The 26562-nt window shown below is 48.4% G+C and overlaps 1 protein-coding gene across 6 annotated transcripts in view; it reads left to right on the top strand.

The window, feature by feature from the left end:
- GBF1 (golgi brefeldin A resistant guanine nucleotide exchange factor 1) overlaps positions 1 to 26562 on the top strand; it is a 2509897-nt gene that overhangs the window by 1971202 nt on the left and 512133 nt on the right. For all 6 annotated transcript variants that reach the window (XM_086922141.1, XM_086922138.1, XM_086922142.1 and 3 more), the window contains exon 32: positions 9633 to 9879. In XM_086922141.1, coding sequence (XP_086778267.1) covers positions 9633 to 9879 — 247 coding nt within the window. The remainder of the gene's footprint in view (positions 1 to 9632; positions 9880 to 26562) is intronic.

Below are 26562 nucleotides of genomic sequence, written 5' to 3'. Positions count from 1 at the left end.
GTGCCTAGCCACTTCACAACTGTCCTCTCCGCCTTCTTACTCTGAAGACTGCTTTCCTGGTTGCCATCACCTCTGCCAGGAGAGTGAGTGAGCTCCAGGCTCTTTCCTCCAAACCTCCTTTCCTTTCTGTCCATCCGTACAAGGTTGTGTTGCGGACTAGACCCTCTTTTCTGCCCAAGGTTGTCACGGCCTTCCACATCGGGCAGTCTATCACTTTGCCCACCTTCTTCCCGCCTCCGCATCCCTCAAGGGAGGAAGAGCGTCTGGACCCAAAACGTGGGCTCTCGTTTTATCTGGATCGCATTCTCCAGTTCCGGGTGGATGACCAACTCTTTGTTGGTTACGTGGGCGCTAAGAAGGAACGGGCGGTGCACAAGCGGACCATCTCTCTGTGGGTCGTCTTGTGTATCAAGGCTTGTTACTCCTTGGCGAAGAAGGAGCCTCCTGTTGGGCTGAAGGCCCATTCCACTCTGGCCACGGCGGCTACCACTGCCCTGGTAGTCCCCTTGCAGGACATCTGTCAGATAGCTACGTCGGCATCGCTGCACACGTTTGCAAGACACTAATGCCTGGACAATCTGAAAGAGACACGTTAGTGATAGATTCCTTACCTTAGAATATCCCCAGGCGTCAGACTGGATCCGGAAAATTTTGCGTAGCAGTACCCTTGCGCGTCGGTAGGCGTCGTCTGCGGCTCCGCGTCCGTCGTCGGCGTCGTGGGCGCCGTGATGACGTCGTCGGAGTATATAGACGCCGCCTCCGCGTGCTGACGTCAGTTCTTCTTTTTTCCGCGCCAGCCAGCGCAGATCTGGAAAAAGCAGTTCCCTGGTCATTTTTTGACTAACTTTTTGGATCTTTTTGATCTCTTTCGAAGTCTTCACGACTCCGACGGTGCCGTTAGGGATGCCCGGCTTCAAGCACTGCGGCGGTTGCGAGCGACTCATGTCGGTTACGGACCCGCACCGACTGTGCCTGACGTGTTTGGGCGTCGACCATGACGACGAGGCCTGCTCCGACTGTCGGGCCCTCTCGAGGAAGGCCAGGCGGGAGCGGTCCCGCAGGCGACTCGAGATCCGCCAGTCGGCCCCGCGCCGAGTGAGGTCCCGGTCCCGGTCCCACGGGAGGTCGAGGGACAGGTCACGGGGGCGGAGCCGTCACAGCTCCGGGAGTCGGCGCCACTCCTCCGGGTCCAAGTCGTCAGGTAAGAAGCATAAGAAGTCGAAGAGACGTCATCGCTCTTCCGACTCCCCCCGACGCTCGCGCGATGCGGCCGGGGGTTCGGGTGACACCGCCCACGCGGCTCCTCAGGAGTCGCGGGCGCCGCGTTCGGCTCCATACCCCCCGGTCCCTGGGCTGAACGCGACGCCGGGGGAGATAGAGCGTTTCCTCATGGCCATGAGGTCCCTTTCTTCCCCGACGGGTTCCACGGCGCCTTCGGGCCCAGTGAACCCGTCTGGGGGCCCTAGTGGGTCGGGTTCAACCCCGACGCCGTCGGGTGCTTCGGCCTCGACGCCGCCGACGTCTCCGACGCCGGCGCCACAGGGCTCTGCGATCCCGACGCCGCCGCTGCCCTCGGGCTCGGCGCCGCAGGGTTCGACGGTCCCGGCGTCGTCGGTGCCTTCGGGTCCGACGCCGCAGGGCGCCGTTCGGCCTTCGTCGGGCGATGGAGCGTCCCCGGTGGACCTTACGACCCCCCCGGGGTCGGTCCGTGTGGTGTCCCCGCCGGCGTCGGTCCCGGCCGACGCCGTCCCCAATTCCTCTTCTGTATGGGTTCCGGCGTCGGGACGGGGCCTGTCGGCGCCGATCTCGACGCCGGTCGGGGATTTCCATCCCTGTGACCCATCCTCATTCACTTACGACCCTGAGTCTCAGGAGATGGGGGAAGTGGAGGATTGGGAGGGGTCTGAGGACCCTCTGGCAAGGGAATGTCAGTCTAACATGGACTGGACAGGAGACCTTGGGGAGGCCAGTGGCCTGGACACCTCTCCAGACACTGGATTCGTCTCTCCTCCTTCCGTGGCTTCGGAGGAGGGCGCTACATATAGTGTGGTGTTGATGAGGGCTGCTCAGGCCTTGGACCTCGAGCTCCCCGTCGCGGCCGTGAGGACTAATCTCCTCACTGAGGTCCTTAAGCCGCAGTCAAGCTCCATGGAGCCAATGCTGCCGTTTAATGAGGCCTTGTCGGACGTTCTGTTGGGCACTTGGTCCAGGCCCGCTACAGGTTCGCCTGTAGATAGGAACGTGGCCAGACGCCACCGCCCGGCTCCGGGCGACCCATGTTTCCTGTCCACCCACCCCACCCCCGAGAGTCTGGTCATCCAGGCCTCTAACTCCCAGACCGCCTTCCCGTCAGCACCCCCTGATCGGGAATCCAAGAGGTACGAGGCCTTTGGCAAAAAAGTCTTCTCGTCCCTTAGTTGTGGACTGCGGTCTTCCAACACCGCATGCCTCTTGGGCCGTTACACCCATTCTATATGGGACACGGTGGCGGAAGTGCTGCCAGAGTGCCCGTTGGAGGTACGGGCCAAACTCGGCCGAGCCCTTGTGGAGGGTCGGGACGCAGCGAAGTATTCGATTAGGTGCGGACTGGACACCACTGACTCGCTGGGCAGAGCGATGGCTACGACGGTGGCGATTCGACGCCACGCCTGGCTTAGGTCCGCCAACTTCTCGGCTGATGTCCAGAATACTCTCATGGACATGCCGTTCGATGGCCGTCGCCTCTTTGGCGACAAGGCAGACCACGCGCTCGAGCGCTTTAAGGACTCCAGGGCTACGGCCAAGTCCTTGGGCCTCTCGGCCCCGCGCCAGCAAGTGGCTGCTTTTCGCTCCTTTCGTGGCCACGGAAGGGGCGTCCCCACACGTGCCGCCGGCCACTCGCCGCAAACTGTCGTCCAGCGCGGCGGCGGCCGTGGAAACCGCCGTGGAGGCGGTAGGGGAGGCAAGCGGAGCCAGTCCACACCTGCCCCCGCAGCATCCGCCTCTAAACCCTCCTAGTCCGTGCTTTCCGGCCCAGGTGACGCCAGTGGGAGGCAGGGTTCGCCATCACCACTCTCACTGGCGCACAGTCACTTCGGACAGGTGGGTGCTGCAGATCGTCCGAAGGGGCTACTCCCTCCCCTTCGAGTCGACCCCTCCAGCCATGCCACCGCAACACCACCGCGTGTCGGGGGATCACTTGCGGCTCCTGCGGGAGGAAGTTTCGGCCCTCTTGGCCAAGGGGGCCATCGAGCGCGTTCCTGGGCCAGAAGTAGGACGTGGTTGCTACTCCCACTACTTTCTGGTACCCAAGAAGGGCAAAGGGGGCCTACGCCCTATCTTGGACCTGAGGAACGTCAACGGCTTCCTCCGGAAGGAGCGGTTCAAAATGCTGACACTGGCTCAGGTCTTGGCTGCCCTAGACCCAGGAGACTGGATGGTAGCGTTGGACTTGCAGGATGCGTATTTCCACATCCCCGTCCTGCCGGCCCACCGGCGTTACCTGCGGTTCACGGTAGGCCTCGAGCACTTTCAGTTTACCGTGCTCCCCTTCGGCCTTACCAGCGCCCCACGGGTGTTCACGAAGGTGATGGCGGTGGTCGCAGCTCACCTGCGCAGGTTAGGGGTTTCAGTCTTCCCCTACCTAGACGACTGGTTGTTGAAGGCGGGCTCGCCCCAGGCAGTCGTCCACCACCTCCAGACTACGGCGGATCTCCTGCACAGGCTGGGATTTTCCATCAATGTGCCGAAGTCACACCTGTGCCCCTCTCAGAAGCTCCTTTTCATCGGAGCGGTTCTCGACTCGGCGCAGTTTCGGGTTTACCCGCCCGAACAGCGAGTCCGGGATATACAGGCCCTGATCCCGGTCTTCGGGCCGTTGTCCCGGGTTTCGGTCAGGTTGACGCTGAGGCTTCTGGGACTGATGGCCTCCTGCATCCTTCTGGTGCATCACGCACGGTGGCGGATGCGGGCTCTGCAGTGGGACCTGAAGTTTCAGTGGGCCCAGCACCGGGGCAACCTTTCCGACCACGTCCTGATCTCGGAGGGCACTGCGAGACAGCTGCAGTGGTGGCTCACGGACCGCGATTGGGTCAACGGCAGATCCCTCTCCCTTCCCCAACCGGAGCACGTAGTTGTGACGGACGCGTCCCTCCAGGGCTGGGGTGGCCACTTGGGAGAGGCGGAGATCAGAGGACTCTGGTCTCCGGCGGAGTCCCGGCTCCATATCAATCTGTTGGAGCTGCGGGCGATTCGTCTGGCACTGAAAGCATTCCTCCCGTCTGTCCGAGGGAGTGCAGTGCAGGTGTTCACGGACAACACCACCGCCATGTGGTACTGCAACAAACAGGGCGGTGTGGGGTCGTGGACCCTCTGCCAGGAGGCTCTGCGCCTCTGGCAATGGCTGGAACATCAGGGCGTGACTCTGGTGGTTCAACACCTGGCAGGTTCTCTGAACGCCAGGGCGGACGAACTCAGCCGTCGGTGCTCGATGGATCACGAATGGCGTCTGCACTCGGACGTGGCGCAAGGCCTCTTTCTGCGTTGGGGAGAGCCTTGGTTAGATCTATTCGCCACCGAAGAGAACGCGCAATGTCATCAGTTCTGCGCGTTGGAATTTCCAAGGCGGCACTCGCTCGGAGACGCTTTTCGTCGCGAGTGGAGCTGCGGTCTGTTGTACGCCTTTCCGCCTATACCTCTTCTGCCCAGAGTGCTGAAGAAGATCAAGCGCGACCGGGCACAAGTCATCCTTGTGGCTCCGGACTGGGCACGAAGGTACTGGTATCCCGAGCTACTCAGTATGTCAGTCGATCCCCCGGTTCGTCTGCCTCTTCAGGAGGACCTTCTGTCGCAGCAGCAGGGGACGGTCCTCCACCCGAACCTGTCCAGTCTCCACCTCCATGCATGGAGATTGAGCGGCGGCAGTTGAGGCCATTTGACTTGCCTCCTGAAGTTTGCAACATCATTCTGGCAGCCAGGCGTCCCTCCACAAAAACGGTATACGCCTGCAGGTGGAACAGATTTGTGGCATGGTGCACAGCAAAGGCTGTGGATCCTCTCAATGCCCCTCTCTCTGAGATTCTTCTCTTCCTTCTTTCTCTCGCCCAGCAGGGCTCTGCTCTGGGCACTGTCAAGGGCTATCTTTCGGCTCTTTCGGCCTTTCTGAGGCTGCCTGACCAACCCTCTTTGTTCAAGTCCCCTATCGTAAATCGATTCCTGAAGGGCATCACTCATACTTTTCCTCCTGTTCCCTTCGTGATGCCTCAGTGGGACTTGAACCTGGTTCTGACATTTCTGATGTGCGCTCCCTTTGAGCCACTTCACAACTGTCCACTTCGCCTTCTTTCTTTAAAGACTGCCTTCCTGGTAGCCATCACCTCTGCCAGGAGAGTGAGTGAGCTCCAGGCTCTCTCTTGTAAGCCTCCTTTCCTTTCAGTCCATCCGGACAAGGTTGTTTTGAGGACTAGGCCCTCCTTCTTGCCTAAGGTGGTCACGGCCTTCCACATGGGGCAGTCCATCACATTGCCCACCTTCTTTCCGCCTCCGCACCCCTCGAGAGAGGAGGAGAGGCTCCACCGTCTGGACCCAAAACGTGCGCTCTCATTCTATCTGGATCGCACACGCCAGTTCCGGGTGGATGATCAACTCTTTGTTGGGTACGCGGGCGCTAAGAAAGGGAAAGCGGTGCACAAGAGGACCATTTCTAGATGGATTATCATGTGCATCCAGGCGTGTTACTCCTTGGCAAAGAAGGAACCACCTGTTGGGCTGCGGGCTCATTCCACTCGAGCCACGGCCACTACAACTGCCTTGGGCCGAGGTGTGCCCCTGCAGGACATTTGCCAGGCTGCTACGTGGGCTTCGTTGCACACGTTTGCGAGGCACTACTGCCTGGACAGTCAAGTCCGGAGAGATGGCTACTTCGGCCGTTCCGTTCTCCAGGACTTTCTGGTGTGAATATTGGTTCGCAGACCCACCACCACGGGGATGGTATTGCTGGGGTATCTATTCTAAGGTAAGGAATCTATCACTAACGTGTCTCTTTCAGATGCACAAGTTACTACTTGTGTAACGATATATCTGTAAGAGACATTAGTTAGTGATAGATTCCTTACCGACCCACCCATCCTCCCCGTTCTGCGAACCGATATCTAGGGTTAAGGTCATCCCCTTTCAGGGCCCTAGTTTCTTGGCACCAGTGTCGGTTTTTGTCATGGCTCTGCGCTTCTGGCGCGGAAAAGCTGTGGCTAAGAACTGACGTCAGCACGCGGAGGCGGCGTCTATATACTCCGACGACGTCATCACGGCGCCCACGACGCCGACGACGGACGCGGAGCCGCAGACGACGCCTACCGACGCGCAAGGGTACTGCTACGCAAAATTTTCCGGATCCAGTCTGACGCCTGGGGATATTCTAAGGTAAGGAATCTATCACTAACTAATGTCTCTTACAGATATATCGTTACACAAGTAGTAACTTGTGCGCCAAGTCCGGAGGGATGGCTTCTTTGGCTGTTCCGTCCTCCAGGACTTTCTGGTGTGATTATTGGTTCGCAGACCCACCACAGGGGTTGGTATTGCTGGGGTATCTATTCTAAGGTAAGGAATCTAATACTAACCTGTTTCTTTCAGATGAACAAGTTACTTACCTTCGGTAACGATATATATGTAAGAAACAGTAGTTAGTATTAGATTCCTTATCGCCTCACCCATCCTCCCCGTTCTGCGAACCGATATCTAGGGTTAAGGTCATTCCCTTTCAGGGCCCTAATTTCAATGGCACCAGTGTTGTTTTTTAACATGGCTCTGCGTTTCTGGCGCGGAAAAGCTGTGTCTAAGAACTGACGTCAGCGCGCGGAGGTGGTGTCTAAGTACTCCGACGACGTCATCACGGCGCCGACGACGGACACGGAGCCGCAGACGACGCCTACCGACGCGCAAGGGTACTGCTACGCAAAAATTTCCGGATCCAGTCTGACGCCAGGGGATATTCTAAGGTAAGGAATGTAATTCAAACTACTGTTTCTTACAGATATATCGTTACCGAAGGTAAGTAACTTCTGTAGTAGGGGATCTCTGTGTATATTCATAATCTAGTGAATAGTCCCGCCCATGTGCGTGGACCCCGGCAATCAAAAATAATCTCTTAAGTTGTCAAATCATGCAGAAAACTGCAAGACACTTAAGAGAGAATTTAAAGACAAATAATGCAGCCTATATTCACAGGCTACACTGTCCAGTACTTCAACTAGAAATTCCAGCAAATAACACCACACATAATACAGCCTGCCCAGTTTCTACCATAGAGAAACTTGCCTCCCCCAGTAAAAGACACTGGAATGATAGAGAGGAAGGCATGGACAGACAAGCCTCATAGGCTGCCATTATGTGGCTTAAATAGGATACTGTGCCTTTAAGAGAACTTTCCAGAACTTCTCCCAGTATCCCAGAATGCATAGCAGGTCCCTCTACTTTCAGTTCTTTTTTCCGGCTCCTGCTAACAGGACCCTGGCATTGAGCTCTCCCTTGTTTCAAGGGTTTATTGGATATTTTGGCACTTTTGTGTTTTAAAAGTGTTTCAGTTTACTTTCTTGGTGTTCTCCTTCTCTTTTGTGTGTTGATTCAGGCGTTTTAGGGCTCTAAAATGCCTGGTCTTTTTGATAAGTGTCCAGCATGTGGGAGGAAGAAGGCCAAGAGTGATCCACACGACGTCTGCATCGTCTGTCTCCCTGAGGATCATGTCCCTGAGGACTGTGTCATCTGCCAGCAGTTTACTGCTCGGACTCTGAGGGACAGGATGAAGATTAGGCTTTCTGGCCTGGAGGAGAGACGTCTGCAGGCTGCAGGTGGGTCTGGGCAGGCTGGGAAGGTTCCCTCTGCCTCTGCTGAGGCCTCTGGGGGGCTCCCCAGAGGCAGGAAGTCCAGCAAGCGATCCCGGTCTCCGTCGACGTCGATTGCATCGACGACGACGTTGAGAGGGATGCCGGCGGTGTGTTCCCCTTCTCCCCGGGGCTCCGGGTCGAGACGGCGTGACGGCTCGACGTCGAAGGGCCTGGAGAGGTCTTCGTCGAAGCCACCGTCGACGTCATCGTCGACGTCGGAGTCTTCCTATCGACGTCTGAGACGAAGTGGCAAGCATCGGCGCTCGCCGTTGAGGCATCGCCGCCGATCCCCGTCGAAGCACCGGTCGGCGTCGAGGGGCTCCTCGACGTCGAGGGCATCGAGAAGAAGAAGGAATCGACGCTCGTCGTCGAGGACGGAACGTTCGACGTCGCGGAGGCGGCGTACGACGTCACGGAGGAAGAGGTCGACGTCGAGGGATCGGCGTTCGACGTCGAGGAAGAGGAGGTCGGCGTCGCGGAGGTGGCGTTCGACGCCGGAGTCGCGGAGGCGACGTTCAACGCCAGAAAAGTGACGCTCAGCGTCGAGAAGAAAGAGGTCGGCGTCTAGGAGTCGTTCTGCCTCTCCAAAACGGCGCAAGAGGGATTCTGGTCCCAGAAGTCAGACTGCTTCTAGTGGAGGGCGCGAGAGGAAGCGATCACCTGCTGAAGTGGCTGGATCTCAGCCCCCTTCGCCTAAGGGGTCACTTGTTCATTCTGAGCAAATGTGGTAGTGCTTTTTCATGTCAGACTAGCCATTACATTTCTGACCTTCTTTACTCCATCTCATCTCTCTAAAGAGGAAGAGAGTCTTAATCATTTCAACCCTAGTTTTGAATTGATTGCACCAGAAAACATTAGGTTTACTATCAGCTCTTTGTGTGGTTTCTCTGGGACAAAGGAAAGCAAGATGGTGTAGAAACCAGCCATCTCTTGATGGATAGTTCTGTGCATCAAGATCTGCTAAGCATTGCCTAAAAAGCTGCCTGTAAAGGCCTACAGGCTTCTCCTCTACCAGGGTCAAAGTTGTTACCACTGAGTTGACACGTGGGGGGGGGCTGTCCTGGATTTTTGTCAGACCGCTAAGTGGAAATCAGTGCACAAGTTCACAAAGCACTACTGCCTCAACAGTCCCATACACTGAGCGCTGCATTTTGCCTACTTGGTCCTCCAGGACTTATTGGTCTTTTCATACATGCACCACCTTGGGAGATACTGCTGTGGTATTTATTCACAAGATGAGGAATCTCTGGTTAGAAGTATCCATCAGAAAAATAGGTTACAACATTCAGGAGCACTTTTATCTTGTGGATACTTTATCCAACTGCTGATTTCTCACTACCCTGCCACCTCCCCACTCTGTGGTATGGATTCTTTTATCTAAAAAGATCCCAATCTAGGAATGTGCACAGAGGTGTGTTGAATCTTCTAATAGGCTCTGCTTTTGAGGGCGTGTACAAGTTCATGAAGCAAACTAACATTAGCATGTGTTGGCTGGCGCTTATATACAAATCCGTTTGCCAGTAGAAAAGTTAATACGCAAAGTTTTGCTGTGTCACTTCACAGTGCATAGGATCACAGCTTTTGAGCTTTTGAGTTTTCCAGATCCAGTCTGTCTCTTGGGGGAAATTAAGATGATTGAAGAATATGTGGTAAGAAAGAGGATCCCCAGAAAATGTTACTAAAGATAAGTAACTTGTTCAAATGTGCATTTTTGTTTTTTAAGTGTGATCTGTGCCATGGGTAATGGTCCTTTCTAATCTTTTGTCTAAACAGGTTAGGAAAGAAGATATAGACATCTCAAAATGCTTCCACCTGCAAAGCCGGTCAGGTGCTTTGGCACAAGTTAATCAATATAGTCTAACCATTGGTGTGGATTTGGGAACTCATGATACCAAATCTCTCATGAAGAGCATTGAGTCACTATCCTTCATTGTACGTGATGCTGCTCATGTGACTCCGGAGAATTTTGAACTTTGTGTGAAAACAATAAGAGTTTTTGTTGAAGCAAGTTTAAATGGAGGTAAGAATATGTCATTTCCAGAGCATACTTTTATAAGATGGACTATTTTGAGCATTTTTATGTTTATGGACCAATGTCATTTTTCACCAATCCAGCATGGACCTTGCCCATGATGTATATACTTAAACATTCTCCTCTGTAGTTGTGATGATGAAGAAACACATTTTATCTGATAGAGACATCTAGCCTTAGATTCCTGAACTTTTGAATTCCTCCCAAGCCTCAGACTGGATCCGGAAATTTGTATGCAGTACCTCTGCCCGGCGGGTGTTGGCGTTGTATGACTCCATAATGACGTTGACTCCGGTTGTGACATCAGTGAAGTCATAAAAGTCCCCACCAGGGCGTGGACGTCACTTTCTTGATTTCCGTGCTTAAATGGGGACCCGGAGAAGCAGTTTCTAAGGCCGTTTTCAGGCCTACTTCAACAGTTTTTTGTTGGTTGGAACCAGTGTGCTTTTCTCATGTCTTCAGGCTGTAAGCCTAGTAGGTCTTGTACACAACAGATGTCAGCTACAGACCAGAATTCCGTTTGTATGTGGTGTTTGGGAGAACACCACAACTCCGAAAATTGCATCTGCTGCCAAAAGCTGAAGCTGAAGCTGAAGGCGCTCAAGGAACGCCATATGAAGCTCCTGGCAATTCTGCTGTCAGAAACTTTACGTAGTCTTTGGTCTTATTCTCATTCAGAGGTCCCTTCACAGGGCCGTTCTAGGACCTGGAGCTTCACGGGTATGTCACTGTCCATCAACATCCAACGAAAAGCTCAGGCGTTTGAAGTCACGGTATCCCTGACTTCGCCACGTTGTGGCGTTCTAATCTGGGATCCTGATCGATACTGTGACCTTATGCCCCTATTCGGCTATAAATCCATTTATTCCTTATATTGGCATAACCGTTCAAGTGCAATATTCAGAAACTCATCTCTGGCCTCACACGAACAGAGACACATTCCAGAATAGCTTTCTCTGCCACTTCCTTTGCAACCAATTAGTGCAATGACAGAGCAGAAGTCACTATCTGAGATTCCTAGATTAACACTCTGAGTTCTTCAACAAGATAAAAACTCAGCAAACCTGGAAATCCCTGCTTGCTGTGTTTTGATTAGTAATAGAACTCTAATGAGCACTGATAGACGATCACTTCCTAGTGACATCTTTATTGAAGTCTTATGTCCAAAAACGTACGTCAAACAAGGCACCTTTCAGGTATAAATATTACCAACGTTGCCTTAAGCAAACGCTGTTGTTTACGCTAATGCCATCGCTGATGCTAGCTGCTGTCTCGTTGCTGTTGGTGAAGCTGATGCTGCCAGCTATCTTCGCTGCTGCTGAAGAAGCTGTCATGCTGATGATACCATAGCTGCTATCGCTACTGCTATCGCTGCTAACTAGCGAACGATGGTGTGGTGAACCTAGGAGCTGAACAGCCGTCCCCTGCAAGAGCCCAGCAGATGCAAGCTGCCCGCGGACGCTGCCCCTCCTCCTCCTCGACGCGCTGAAGAAGAGACGCTGTCTTTCTCCTGCAGAGAAATCCAGCTCCGGCGTTTCTGGTCTACACTTGCGGGTGACTGGGATATCGAGCCCTGAGGGAGATACCAGACCTCCATCATTCTATTCCAGAGGTATGGTGTTGACTAAACCCTTGAGAGAGAATTCTTGAAGCAAACCTTGGCAAAACCAACTTAACTTGAAGCTACTTACTTACTCCCCTCCCAAGTATTAGGCTTAGGTCAGGTACACTGGGGTAGGCGTAGTTAGAAGCACCAGTTGAGTATTTTAGCCTAATGTATATATGAATGTATATATGTTTTATTCCTTTTAAACCATTGTATGGCTAAGAAACCATATCAATGCTTTTACAGTATTATTTCGCAATACTTATCTTACTGTACGTACTTTTTATAATAACAAGTCTTGCAATTGTGGCAATTCATTTCTCTTGTACGAGAAGAAAGACTGTTCAATAAATGTAACCTTTTATTGACAAACGCCCGTCTCTCTATTCTCTACATATTGTGAAAGTAAACTGCACCAACCTGACTGAGTAAAATAACTGTCTATTGTTTCACACGACCCTAGAGATTGACTCTTGATCTGAGGAGCAAAGTTGTCATGTTGCACGGTTGTTGGAAAACTGAATCCCTTCTTGTCTGTGCCAGGGAAGCTGATCACTTCCTATTTCAGTCAAGAAAGTTTCTAGTGACCTCTGAGCTAGTTGGTAACAAACCCAATTAAGTTTAGCATAGTCAGTGGAGGCCTGGAAGATCCGCACTTCTACGTCGATACTACTGTTTATGTTACTCCAATGCGCAGGGCCTATTGGGAAAATAGGAACTACGCTACATGGCGCCCAATGTTTGGTAAGGCGATAAACTAACGCAAGACGTTAGAGTAACTCAGTCGTGCATATTTCACACAGACCCCTTTCTCCCGTAAATACTCCAATAGACGTCTGGAGTGGGTGAAAGGTTAAAATCCGCCCGAACTCAGTAGGAAGAGATTCCTATGTAAAGCTCTGGTTTATTCAACATTGAAGGATACAGTGTTCCAAAATATTGTGCACCTAATCTTTGTCTCCTTGGAGACCTACTCTGCAAACCTTGCATTTATACAATGCCAGGAGAAAACGGAACCACTGGGGGCGCAGCAGATGCGACTCAGCAGGGTCCCGACGACACAGACCCGGATGCAATAATCATCCTGGTACATTTAAGAAAATCTATAACGTTAAAACTTATAGAGAATGGACTGACACCACAAGGTGGTACAGTAATTTTCGTGATAGAGGCACACAAATATCGCAGACAGAGGTATTCTATTCATGGATAAACTTTCCAGCGGCAAACGCTAGAACAAAAGAGTTTCACTATTACAAAATAGAGAAACCACCGGATGAGTACGCTCCTTTCGAGGAGACTGAAATCCCACTAAAATTCCAAGAGCACCTGCTCTGGTTTAATGGCGCCCTAAAACATAATGATCATATTACCAGGCTCGGTCCACTAGGTAGACCAGGAGCAACGTGGCCGGTTCTAGCCAGCTACACACCACATCCGGACATTGCAAAAATGTCAAAGGAAGAGCTGTTAGTACAGCTAAAAACATTAATTAAAATACATAGGCAATTAGTCCAATATGTAATGCGGACTGTAACAGTCCAACCAGCTGTTAATGTACCACAGCTGACCCCTCATCAGGGGAACACTAATAAAATCACACCACAGAACATACAATCATGTCTTGGTAAAACACCTGTAAAACGGGAACAAATTCCTTTCTGGTTAGCACAGAAAATCACTCAAATAGAGGCAGTATTCCCGGATACTACCCCGATTGAGAAACACAGAATCTTGACCATCTGCCTTCCTATGGGAATCGCACCACACGTGGAGGACTGTGACACTTGGGGTACAGTCTTTACTTCCATTTACACAAAAACACATGGTGTTCCGTCTATGGCGGTAATACCAGAAGTGCTAAAACAGATTCAAAATGAATACGGTCCAGGTCCCGCTTTAACTCTTGGTATGAAATTACTGAAAGACTTTAAGCAGGTCTCGGCTATATTATTAGCCAACATAAAGGGAGAAGCAGCATCTGTGGCAATCCGCCAGAAGTTGAAGGAAACAGATATAACAGATCAGCCAGTTGAGCTTGCCAGAATCATAGAAAAGTGCTATGAAGAATTAGGTAGAGACAGCTTGGGTGGAAAACCAGTAAAGCCCCAACTGCTCGAAAATCCTGAAAAATTATTTATTAAAAATAATTCAAACACTCCTAAAAAGAGCTGGGATGGAAATAAACAATCCACTCCCAAGGAAAAAGTTTTCCAGTCCAGAGGAAGGTCTCCTCTACGGAGGGAAAGAACTCCGACTCGAGAACACCAGTCTCCCCAGAGGGAGCCCTCTGAGAAAAGATATAACCTTAGAAATAGGGATAATTAAAAAAAACCTGATAGATATCAAAGTATTGATACACGTCCCTCTCGATCTTTTTCGCAGAAATCGGAAAGAAGAGGACGGTCAGACCCAGGAGAGCACACCAAGTCCAAAGACAAGGAACCTGCTCAGAGTAAAAAATCTCAATTTCCAAAAAAGAAGGTAGCCAGTATTAGAGTAATCAACCATGCCGAGAATACTGAGGACACAGTTGAAAAACGGGGAGTGGGCATTGACAATGTTGGACAGTGCAGCAGAAATCAGTATAGCCCGCAAGATCTTGATGAGTCATCTGGAGACAGTGGACACGAATGAATTCATTCAGGTTGAAACTGCCGACACCAGACTTGGCGAGCCCCATAAAATATACGAAATAACATTGCGTATAGAGGGTGATAAGACTAGGAAAATAAAGGGTCTATTTTGGGATAAACTCTCAAAAGGCTATGATATTCTGTTAGCTGAAAAAGATTGGCCCCCAGAGTTTGTCAGGGAGTGCCCTCGTGGCAAAGAAATGATTATGCCTGCCTTCTCGAATCACATTCCGATTCACAAAAAATATACATATGCAAGGAAATGGGCAGTAGCCCAGGCACCGGCATTATATAAAAATCATGTAGGATGGGATGAGGACTCTCCTCCCCACAAAATCCAGTTAAAAAGTGAACCAACTGCCCAACGGCAGTATCCCATTAAGCAAGAAGCTAAAAAACAAGTCAGGGAGATCTTAGATCAACTTGAATACCAGGGGGTGATTGAAACATGCACCTCTCAAATGAACAATCCTTTGTTTCCTGTCTCCAAGCCAGACAATTCATATCGTCTAGTTTTGGACTACAGACACCTTAATGCATGTTGTAAAACATTTGCAGTACAAAACTCGCATAGTGCAGCCCTAATGAATAACATAGTTAGGAAAAAATATAAAACGACATTAGACATATCTAATGGTTTCTTTTGTCAAAACATTGCACCAGAAAGCAGATACTTGACCGCTTTCTCAGCATTTGGGTCGCAGAAAAAATTCTGTCGACTCCCACAGGGGTTCAAGAACAGCCCAGGACTATTCTCAGCTAGGGTAACCGAGTTACTACAAATATATGATGATGAGGCATTATCTTACGTAGATGATATCTATCTCACAGACGACGACTTGGATACTCACTTGAAAAGAGTGAACACCATTATACTTGGGTTCGCAGCAGAGGGTTACAAATTCAACTTTAAAAAGTCTCGAATTGCCCATCTGACAGTACTATTCTTAGGGTACGAATTATCAAGTGAAGGAAAAAGCCTAGCGGACAACTTCTTAGAGAAGTGCGCTGTACTCCAAGCTCCAAAAACGCTGAAGAATTTACAATCCATACTAGGTTTTCTGAATTTCGGAAGAACACACATTCTAAATTACGCAGAGAGGGTTAAACCTCTTTACAAACTAATTAAACCTGATTTTAAACAAATCAATTGGACTCAAAAACACACAGAAATTTTGAGATCACTGCAAACAGACATGTTAGCTAAAACTAAATTAGATACACGTGACAACGCACGCGATCTTGTAATCCGAGTCATCCCAGGAAGATGCAGATTCACGTACCTAACCTCTAATGAGGGAGAAAAGGTACCAATTTCAATTAAATCTCACTTGTACACACAAGTAGAAAAAACATTCAGTCACACAGAAAGAACTGTGAAAGCAGTGCAAATTGCATTAGCAAATGAAAGAGAACTAGCACACGGCAAAAGGATTAATATCCTCACAGCGGAATCCGCCTTCGAGGCGCTATTCAGCCCAGTAAACCTGCCTACAGTGTCACTGGATCCGAAATGGATACAGTGTGTAGATTCTCTAGGAGCAGAAGATGTGAAATACTATTTCGCCCCGCAATTAGAAGAACTGAATGATTTAGAATATGAAGAAGAATATCCTCTGCCAATCGAACTTCTGCCTCTCCCACAATACGCCTGTATAATCTATACAGATAGATTTGTACAGCATTTTAACGTAGAGAGCAAATCCTACGATGCAGCGTGTGCGATTGTTAAAGGTCGTTGGCTGTGCGGTAAATTCAGACCGAAAGTAACAAAAACTGAATCATTAAGAAACTGTTCGGCTCAAAGAGCTGAAATAAGATCTTTAAAGATGGCGCTCGAAAATGCAGAACGTGAATTCCCGACACTTATCGTGTGCGATTCTCATTTATGCGTCAACTCTTACAATAATAAACTGCAGAGTTGGATTGAAAACGATTACAAAGATGACACGGGTGCCACAATAAAGCATAAATTGCTCTGGAAACAGGTAGCTCTTTTACAAAAAGAACTACAAAAGACTCACCTGATAAACGCACAGAGTCTTTAACGTGATGGCGTTCACGTTGCAGGGAATTCATTGGCTAATACAGCCACAGCGGAAGCAACTAAACCGGCTTCCGTAGCCACAAAAAAGCGTACAGAAAAATACATAGACGGGGAAACCATACTGGCAGTAAAAACGACCGTAAAGGGCGACTGTGCAGCACTGCCCGTGAACTATCCACTCAATTATGCATACATAATCGATGCAAACTCCGTTCCTTTTGCTCGAATCCCTGGAGTGGGGGATAGGGTAATTCCAAACAGGGACCGGAGGGGCTTCCTATTACAGGAAGCACATATGGGGTTGAGTCTGAGACACCAAACAATCAGGGACTCTCTGAGAGAATTAGAATCTGAGTACTGGTGGCCGGAAATGAGTGAAGGCATTCATGAGTTTGCAAAAAAAATGTGAAGACTGCAACAGAGATTGCAGTGAAGAACCGGCCAGTGTAGTGTCAGAAGCCATGATAGAAAGCATCAGGCAATCTATCCGCGCTATCAAAAAAGAGAAACGCGTCCCATTGTACATCGTTAAGGCTAAACGCACTTAAATAATGTGGCCTCCAGCGCTTGGCTGACGCTAGAACGGTTATAAAAGATCTGCGAGTCTTTATCGGCACATACGCAATTACCACGTTCCATTCTGACCAGGGTCCTGCTTTCAGCTCTCGAGCTTATAGGGAGGCCATGGCCAGCATGGGAATTGGGTTGCGGTATTCTTGTCCGTCGCACCCCGAAGGGAATAGTGTGGTTGAAAGAAAAAACCGGGACATAAAGCGATCTATAACAGCGAAGGTATTAGGTTCAGGCGCTGGGTGGGTCAAACATTTAATAAGTGTCCAGACCAGTCTTAACAATTTGCCAAGAAAATCTCTAAAAGGTTTCAGCCCATACGAACTATTGTTCGGAATTAGAATGACAATTCAGGACTTAGTCAGGTATCAGCGGTACAAGATAAGAAAACAGACTTTGACATCAAAGATCGTTTGGCTGTTTTACAGGAACTGAATGAAACAAGAAAATCCTTAAGCAACATAAAGTTAAAGCAACAGCCAGATACCACTGACGAGGCACCACAAGCAACAGCCCCAGCAAGGCCTGTCTGGATTCCAAAGATTGGGGATCTAGTCAGAGAAAAAATCGCGGTGAAAAAGGAATTTGGGCCTTCTTACAGAAAAACAGTACCTGTCTTGGCAGTCACCGGAACAAGATCAGTTGTACTACCGCCCCTTGCTGGTAAAAAGGAGAACAGAGTCGTGTCTATCGACCTGGTAAAACCACAACCATGTGGTCTATAATCAACAGTAGGCCCAGTGGACTCCCAAGAAACAACAGAATACCCAAACTTGCAACAATCCAAGAGGTTCAAACTGAAAGACTAATCACATTCGATCAGCCTGCAGTGCACAGAGAAGGACTATGCAACAATGCCATGGAACTCGTGCCTCTTGAGACACAGATTGAAACAGTTTGTCAAGAAACACCAGTCTACAATAATGTGGCATCAGAAAATGCTACCGAAAGACAGATTGAGAAAACAATCCCAACAATTGACAGAACTGCCTCTGGTTATTTCATCAACTTCGACAACTTCTCTGAGGATCAAAACGACCCCGAAGTGATGCCAGAAGCAAAAATGACTTTTAAAGAAAATACAACAGGACTCCTTCAACAAATCAAAGAATTATATCTGGATACACCGTTGATTGAGCATTGGATTATTTCAGGGATACTCATACTCCTACTATGCCTAATTTTAGTTTCGATTTTAGGAAAGTTTGTTACAATTGAATGGACACAGCAAGTCAGAACATCAACCTAGTCCTCAAACCACACAGATCATCCCACGTGAAGAAAAGAGAACTGTCAACAGTAAATGTCATAGCAATTCCAATACCTGGTGGGGTAGTATGGGAGAAAACTGACTATGAGATCTATGGTCCGGTCGAAAGCCTGAAGTATCCTCATCAACTGAAGGTTTCCTTAAGTGACTTTGTAAAACCTAGTACATTCTCTGATGATTGGGACTTTAACAATATTAATGACATGATGTCTGATTTAGTAATGTCAGCTAGATTTACAGAACATGATTATTTACAAGGTTCGTCTAGTTATGAACAGTTATTCTGCTACACACATTATGGCGATCATTATTTGCATAAATCTGCACAGCCTAGAAATGTTTTTAAGTATAATCAATGGGAACATTGTGCTACACCACCTAAAAGCAGTTCGAAACAATTCTTTGAGAAATTCAAATACTTCTCAGGGTTTAACACCAGTAATGCAGAAACGTTTTATTACAAACTGTTAGATAAAACAGGAATGAAAACAATGCTGACAAATTCTAAATTAATATATTCAGAAGCATTTTATGACAAAATGATGACATTTGGTTTTGATTATTGGAAAAATAACATTGAAACAAAAACCATTTGGGGTACAAAAGATTGGCAGGTACAAGACCTTGAAGCACTATTCAGAACCTGCATGATACCAGAACAAATGATGTTTTTAAATGACACAATTCACCAAACATCCTGTCTTGGCCTAGCTAAGATCAAAGACCTTAACAAACCGTCTATTCCAAAGCCAATACCTGAAAATACAACAACAGATATTGAGATAGACGTAACTAAAATTTTACATTTTAACAGAACACATCCTGATTGGAAAAAGTGGTTAATCTGGCCTACTGACACAAACAACTGTCAAGATAGATTCCTGAATAAAACACAGGTGTTAAAAATGACCAGACAAGACCCTAGATACTCCCAGAGACAACATCCAGGGATAGTAACAACATACAGTGTAGGGAAACGCTGCCTGGAATGGCTAGAAACATCCACACTGGCTGAAATTAAGCAACACTTGTCTTTACTAAAAGATGGTGCTGATTTGCGCGATTTCATTCTTGGACCACGCAAACAGCGTCAAAAACGTTTCATAGCGGCCAGCATCTATGCTGCGTACAACGAGGCTTGGAAAGTGACACAAATTGAAACAGCAGAAAAAATACGAGAAATTGATCGTATTAATTTGGAGAAATCACTTTCTGTAGTGGACAACGGGTTAATGATTCTGTCCTCCAGAATATATTCGTTGGACAATATTATATCTTCTGCCTTTGACATAATAGACAGAGACTTGCTAATGTTACAGCATGGCCAATCTCAATTACGTTCTATTGTACAATTGGGCTGGACGCTGCAAAATCTTCGTTCAGGCTATGTGCCTTGGCGTTTAATCAACACAACGTCATTATTTTCCATTTTTAACCTTACTGATAAACAAATCAGTTTGGGACAGAAAGGAGCAGACTATACAATCCTGAGCATCGAAAAACTTGAGAGATTACCATTGACAATGTCAGAGAGTCCTGTCATTGAATGGATAATACACAGAATTATCACTATTCCGATTACAACTTTCCGATTTAAAAAGTGCCTTGAATACATACCTACTGGCCAGTATGAACGATTGGGTAAAGGATATGTAAAATCAGAATGGAAATTACCATACACACATTCATGCTACAGTGACAGCGACAAAAATGTATTTCTTAGTGGTGAAAATTGTAAACATTCACTAAGCTGTATACTTTTGTGCCAGGGTATTAATTTACACAGAGCCTGTGAAGGTAATTCTAACAACCTTTCATGCCACCAGCTTGTCACACCTGCAACTCAGATAGAGCCCTTCTTTATGCAACTCGCGAATGGGAGTCACATTCTAAGAACGGATCACAGATGTTGTGGCCTTGTTCCAGGGAAAAGTTATCTCGTAAGCGTATCTTCCATGGTCAAATGCTGTATGCAAGCATTGTTCCCTAGCTGGCATGGTGACACTGATACTCCCATATGGCCTCGTCTGCATTTCTCTTCTATACGAATTGATACTTTAAGCAAAATGAAATCTGTGCTTTTACAGACAACAGTGCCCATAACGTCATCAAAAGAGACGTATGATCTTCTAGTTGCAAGGTTAGCTACGGAGGTTCATGACCTTTTATCAACAAATTGCCCCGTGCATTTCGTAGAAATGCTTAGCCAACTCCTTAACATGTCTAGTGCCACAGGCATCCCAGGCATATTTAAGACGATTTTTACGGGACTGCTAACACCATTTCAAGCAATTCTGGGAATCGTTCCAAATTTTGTCCAGACTGTTTTTGGCGGCATACCCCTATTTTTGGGACTTGTTGCAGGGATTTTATTTTTGACCCTCCTGCTTCGTTATGGCAAGCCAAAGCTCAGACATGACTCCTATGGGAATGGAAGAGACAATCCTAGCAATCCGCTACCGGGACAGAATAACTAGAGTCCTTGGATTGGCCAGGCTGAGAGATCTAAACATGACCTGGTTCCTTTCATTCAGACCAATATGGCAATCCTGCATCTTACCTGTACTACGATGTATGCTATGCGGAGATGAGTGCGTGTTGGACATCTGTCTTTCACTTCCATCAGCAGTACCAATGGACGTCGATACTTTGCTCAGTCCGATAACGGCTCACGCATTGTGTTGTCCCCAGCGGCTACCAATCCTGATGACGGCATTCGTTGAGACTCCTGTGCTACGACTAGGTGGTTACAATGGAGCGAGTGACAAAAGCAGCATCACCCAGGTACGACCATCTGTGAGCTATGCTGATCCCGACTTAGATGACAGCAGTCATTCTCACACTTGCTAAGTTACAGCACTATCGAATTTGGTCGAACTGTCACCTGATTTTGTAGACCAATTCTTTGAGAGCATGTCTGATATGATGTTCTCACCCGAACAGAAATAATAACTTTGGAGAAGCATTCCGACACACAGCGTTCCCATGAACTCTGAATTCGGCCTTCAGTTTTGAACAACAAAAACTGCTAAATGCGTTGGAACTCTATTTCCCCGTTCAAGCAATAATTCTTTTGAATTGAACATTTTTAATATTCACCCTTTTTGGCACGAAAAGTTCTTTGCTTAAAGCAAAACTATTCATAGAGAACAGAAGCTTCAACTTCAGAGATATTTCATGTGTAATTCTTTTTGCATAATAGTTCATTGATTTCATATGCTATAATTTTTGAATGATTTCTATGCTTCAAAAACGTACAGTACCTAAATTTTCACGTATTACAAATACTCCTATTTCAAATGCATATATGTATTTTGGGGTGGGCAATGTTACACATGCATCTTATTGCTCTAGTTTTAGTAATTTGATGGACATGAATTCGTGGAGTGGGTGTGGCGTTCTAATCTAGGATCCTGATCGATACTGTGACCTTATGCCCCTATTCGGCTATAAATCCATTTATTCCCTATATTGGCATAACCGTTCAAGTGCAATATTCAGAAACTCATCTCTGGCCTCACACGAACAGAGCCACATTCCAGAATAGCTTTCTCTGCCACTTCCTTTGCAATCAATTAGTGCAATGACAGAGCAGAAGTCACTATCTGAGATTCCTAGATTAACACTCTGAGTTCTTCAAGATAAAAACTCAGCAAACCTGGAAATCCCCGCTTGCTGTGTTTTGATTAGTAATAGAACTCTAATGAGCACTGATAGACGATCACTTTCTAGTGACATCTTTATTGACGTCTTATGTCCAAAAACCTACGTCAAACAAGGCACCTTTCAGGTATAAATATTACCAACGTTGCCTTAAGCAAACGCTGCTGTTTACGCTAATGCCATCGCTGATGCTAGCTGCTGTCTCGTTGCTGTTGGTGAAGCTGATGCTGCCAGCTATCTTCGCTGCTGCTGAAGAAGCTGTCATGCTGATGATACCATAGCTGCTATCGCTACTGCTATCGCTGCTAACTAACGAACGATGGTGTGGTGAACCTAGGAGCTGAACAGCCGTCCCGTGCAAGAGCCCAGCAGATGCAAGCTGCCCGCGGACGCTGTCCCTCCTCCTCCTCGACGCGCTGAAGAAGAGACGCTGTCTTTCTCCTGCAGAGAAATCCAGCTCCGGCGTTTCTGGTCTACCCTTGCGGGTGACTGGGATATCGAGCCCTGAGGGAGATACCAGACCTCCATCATTCTATTCCAGAGGTATGGTGTTGACTAAACCCTTGAGAGAGAATTCTTGAAGCAAACCTTAGCAAAACCAACTTAACTTAAAGCTACTTACTCCCCTCCCAAGTATTAGGCGTAGGTCAGGTACACTGGGGTAGGCGTAGTTAGAAGCACCAGTTGAGTATTTTAGCCTAATGTATATATGAATGTATATATGTTTTATTCCTTTTAAACCATTGTATGGCTAAGAAACTATATCAATGCTTTTACAGTATTATTTCGCAATACTTATCTTACTGTACGTACTTTTTATAATAACAAGTCTTGCAATTGTGGCAATTCATTTCTCTTGTACGAGAAGAAAGACTGTTCAATAAATGTAACCTTTTATTGACAAACGCCCGTCTCTCTGTTCTCTACGTATTGTGAAAGTAAACTGCACCAACCTGACTGAGTAAAATAACTGTCTATTGTTTCACACGACCCTAGAGATTGACTCTTGATCTGAGGAGCAAAGTTGTCATGTTGCACGGTTGTTGGAAAACTGAATCCCTTCTTGTCTGTGCCAGGGAAGCTGATCACTTCCTATTTCAGTCAAGAAAGTTTCCAGTGACCTCTGAGCTAGTTGGTAACAAACCCAATTAAGTTTAGCATAGTCAGTGGAGGCCTGGAAGATCCGCACTTCTACGTCGATACTACTGTTTATGTTATTCCAATGCGCAGGGCCTATTGGGAAAATAGGAACTACGCTACAACGTGCAGACTGTCTCCCACGGCTTCTCGCGCTTACTGGTTGAAGAGGCCATACATGACTCCGCCTCACACCTCCAAGTATTTCTAAGAGCCGGGGCATTGACGGCCCATGTGAGAGAATATTACAATTCTCTACATCTCATCTTTGGGCCCCCACCTTTCCCTGGAGCCTTTGGACCCCATGGAAGTGAGAGGAGCCACACTGGCGTGTTCGCCCTCTGTGTCAGTTAGGCCACCTGAGTCCTTGGGTCGGCGCCCGCTGACTCCGCTTCGGAACCGGCGCACAGCACTTCGAGGTTTTCCTTTTTGCTGTCTTTCCTCGATCAGCTGACTCTTGTAACAATGTTGGCGCCTCCGATTGAATCCATTCCTCCTCCTATCAACGTCAAGGAGTCACCTTTGCGGCACTCATTGACGCTGGATGTGGAGTCAATGCAGCCATCTGTAAGGAATGTTGCCTTTTCACCTTTTGGGGGATGATACAGAGGAGTCAGGGCTATTGCAGCCTATAACTGAGGCTATTCCACCTCTTTTGGAGGAGAATTGGTTGTCTGCACTTGGAGAGGCTAGTGGACTGGAGTCATCCACAGCTTCAGAACTTCTTTCCTCTCCTAGGGCCAGATGTAGGTAAGTATATTTTACCGACTCATAAATACCGAATTTTACCGATTCGGTATTTATGAATCGGTAAAATTGAAGGAGGGGGATTTAGGTAAATTCGGTAATTGAATTACCGAATCTGTAAAAATCGGTATTTACCGAATCGGTAAATACCCATTTGGTAATGCCCATTGATTCCTATGGGCCTTGAAGTCCATAGGAATCAATGGGCATTACCGAATCGGTATTTACCGATTCGGTAAATACCGAATCCTGCAAGGGTGCAGGGGGTGTCACTTTGACACCCTCTAGCTCCCCAAATACAGGCATGCTTGCCATGTGGCACACAGACATGCCCTAAGGGCATGTCTGTCTGTCACATAGCCCAGGTGTGCATGCACACATGTGCATGCACACCTGGATTCGGTATTTTACCACCCAATTGGATTGGGTGGTAAAATACCGAATCTGTAAGGCCTTTGGGACTCAGCAGAGTCCCACCTACATCTGGCAGTTACCGAATCGGTAAAAATACCGATTCTGTATTTTACCGATTCGGTAAATTTACCGAATCGGTAAATTTACTGAATCGGTAAAATTGGCCACCTACATCACAAATACCCATTTACCGGTCGGTAACGGCCGAAATCGGCAAATGGCCTCCTACATCTGGCCCCTAGTCTTGATACTGAGGCGAGTTCCTCTTTTGCAGGTATGTTGAGGAGAATGGCAATAGTTTTGGAGTTAGATAATCTATTAATTCTTGATAACGACTGCCCATGTTATGGAAGTGCCATGGTTGCATAAGTTCCACCTGTTTGTGACACCTTCGGTTAGCAGTTATTATTGGTTCTATATTGTCTTTGACCAGTTATGTGGGTACAATCATACCCATTTGCGAGGTTCTTCCCGCCCCTTTTTCCTCTGACGAGGGGCTTCATGCTCCATAGGGTATTTGCTTAAGTCCTTTGGGTACCTTTTATAAAGAGAATATGTTTATTCTAAGCAACTACTCTGAATTTCCACTTCAGGGCATTCTTTTTTGATGCGTCCTTCGTTTGATTGTAGTGCACTTTTCTTTGATTTCAGGTGGTGCACGGATTGCTTTTGGGTTAGGTGATTGTTGTAAAAGGGTATGCTACCCTATGAGGGTGTTGTGCCATCTTTACCACTTTATACGTTCCTTGCCTGTGCTTGGGTAATGTTCCCTTGATATGCATTGCTCTTTCTTGGAGGCGTTACATATTGCAGGTTCAAGGTCTCTATTTTGTGTTCTTCTGATTGATTATATTACCAATGGGTATCCTCCATTTCTGGAGGTTATTTTGGTATCCTACTTTTATTTCTTAGAACATGGTTGTTCCACGGACACTGCTTCCAATATTTTTGGGACACCTCTGTCTTGGTGGTGTTATACTTTATTTTGTATTCTTCTGAATACTCATATTTCTAATGGCTATCTACATTTGCTACGGAGGTTATATGGTTCCCTATTTATGTTATTAAATCATGTAGTTCTGTAAATGCTGCTTGTAAGGTTCTGATTCAGTGTCATGATTTCTTAACCTTTAGCGGTTAACCATTAAGCCCATGTCTGGCATTTTTTGGGGGGTTTCTTTCTTTTCTTAAGAGAATGTTCGCTTTATTGGTTTTTCGCTTCTTTAAGAACATTCTGTGCTTTTCCTTTCTAAATATTTTGATATGCTAAGATTATGAGTGTAGGTATACTTATCCTCTCTGGAGGTTGGATGTCCTTGGATCCTGGGGGCATTTTCTCGTGTAATCTGCAGTTGCCCTTCTTTGCGGCTTAGAGTCCTTTGATGGTTCAATTTATCTGAAAGAGACACGTTAGTGATAGATTCCTTACCTTAGAATATCCCCAGGCGTCAGACTGGATCCGGAAACTTTTGCGTAGCAGTACCCTTGCGCGTCGCTAGGCGTCGTCTGCGGCTCCGCGTGCGTCGTGGGCGCCGTGATGACGTCGTCGGAGTACTTAGACGCCGCCTCCGCGTGCTGACGTCAGTTCTTCTTTTTTCCGCGCCAGCCAGCGCAGATCTGAAAAGAGCAGTTCCCTAGTCACTTTTTGACTAAGTTTTTTTGGTGATCTTTTTCGATCCATTTCGAAGTCTGTACGACTCCGACGGTGCCTGTAGGGATGCCCGGCTTCAAGCATTGCGACGAGTGCGACCGTACCATGTCGGTCACGGATCCCCACCGTCTGTGCCTGACGTGTTTGGGTGTCGACCATGACGACGAGGCCTGCCCCGACTGTCGGGCCCTTTCGAGGAAGGCCAGGCGGGAGCGGTCCCGCAGGCGGCTCGAACTCCGGCAGTCGGCCCGTGCCGTGTGAGGTCCCGGTCCCACGGGAGGTCGAGGGACAGGTCGCGGGGAAGGAGCCATCACAGCTCCGGGAGTCGGCACCACTCCTCCGGGTCCAAGTCTTCAGGTAAGAAGCATAAGAAGTCGAAGAGACATCATCGCTCTACTGACTCCCCCCGAGGCTCGCACGATGCGGCTTGGGGTTCGGGTGACACCGCCCACGCGGCTCCTCAGGAGTTGCGGGCGCCGCGTCCAGCCCCATACCCTCCGGTCCCTGGGCTGAATGCGACGCCGGAGGAGATAGAGAGCTTCCTCATGGCCATGAGGTCCCTTTCTCCTCAGACGGGTTCCGTGGCGCCTTCGGGCCCAGCGAACCCGTCTGGGGGCCCTAGTGGGTCGGGGGCTTCGACCACGACGCCGTTGGGTGCTTCGGCCCCGACGCCACCGGGCCCCACGATCCCGACACCGCCGGTGCCCTCGGGCCCGGCGCCGCAGGGTCCAGCGGCTCCAGCGTCGTCGACGCCTTCGGGCCCGGCGCCGCTGAGTGCCGCTGGACCTTCATCGGGCTCTGGATCGTCACCGGTGGACCTTACGACCCCCCCGGCGTCGGTCTGTGTGGTGTCCCCTCCGGCGCCGCCCTCGGGCGGCGCCGTCCCCGATGCCTCCTTTCATTCGGTTCCGACGTCGAGACAACGCCTAT

This window comes from Lissotriton vulgaris, chromosome 5, assembly GCF_964263255.1.
Source record: "Lissotriton vulgaris chromosome 5, aLisVul1.2, whole genome shotgun sequence".
Lineage (NCBI taxonomy): Eukaryota > Metazoa > Chordata > Amphibia > Caudata > Salamandridae > Lissotriton > Lissotriton vulgaris.
This window is presented reverse-complemented; position numbering and strand designations above follow the sequence as displayed.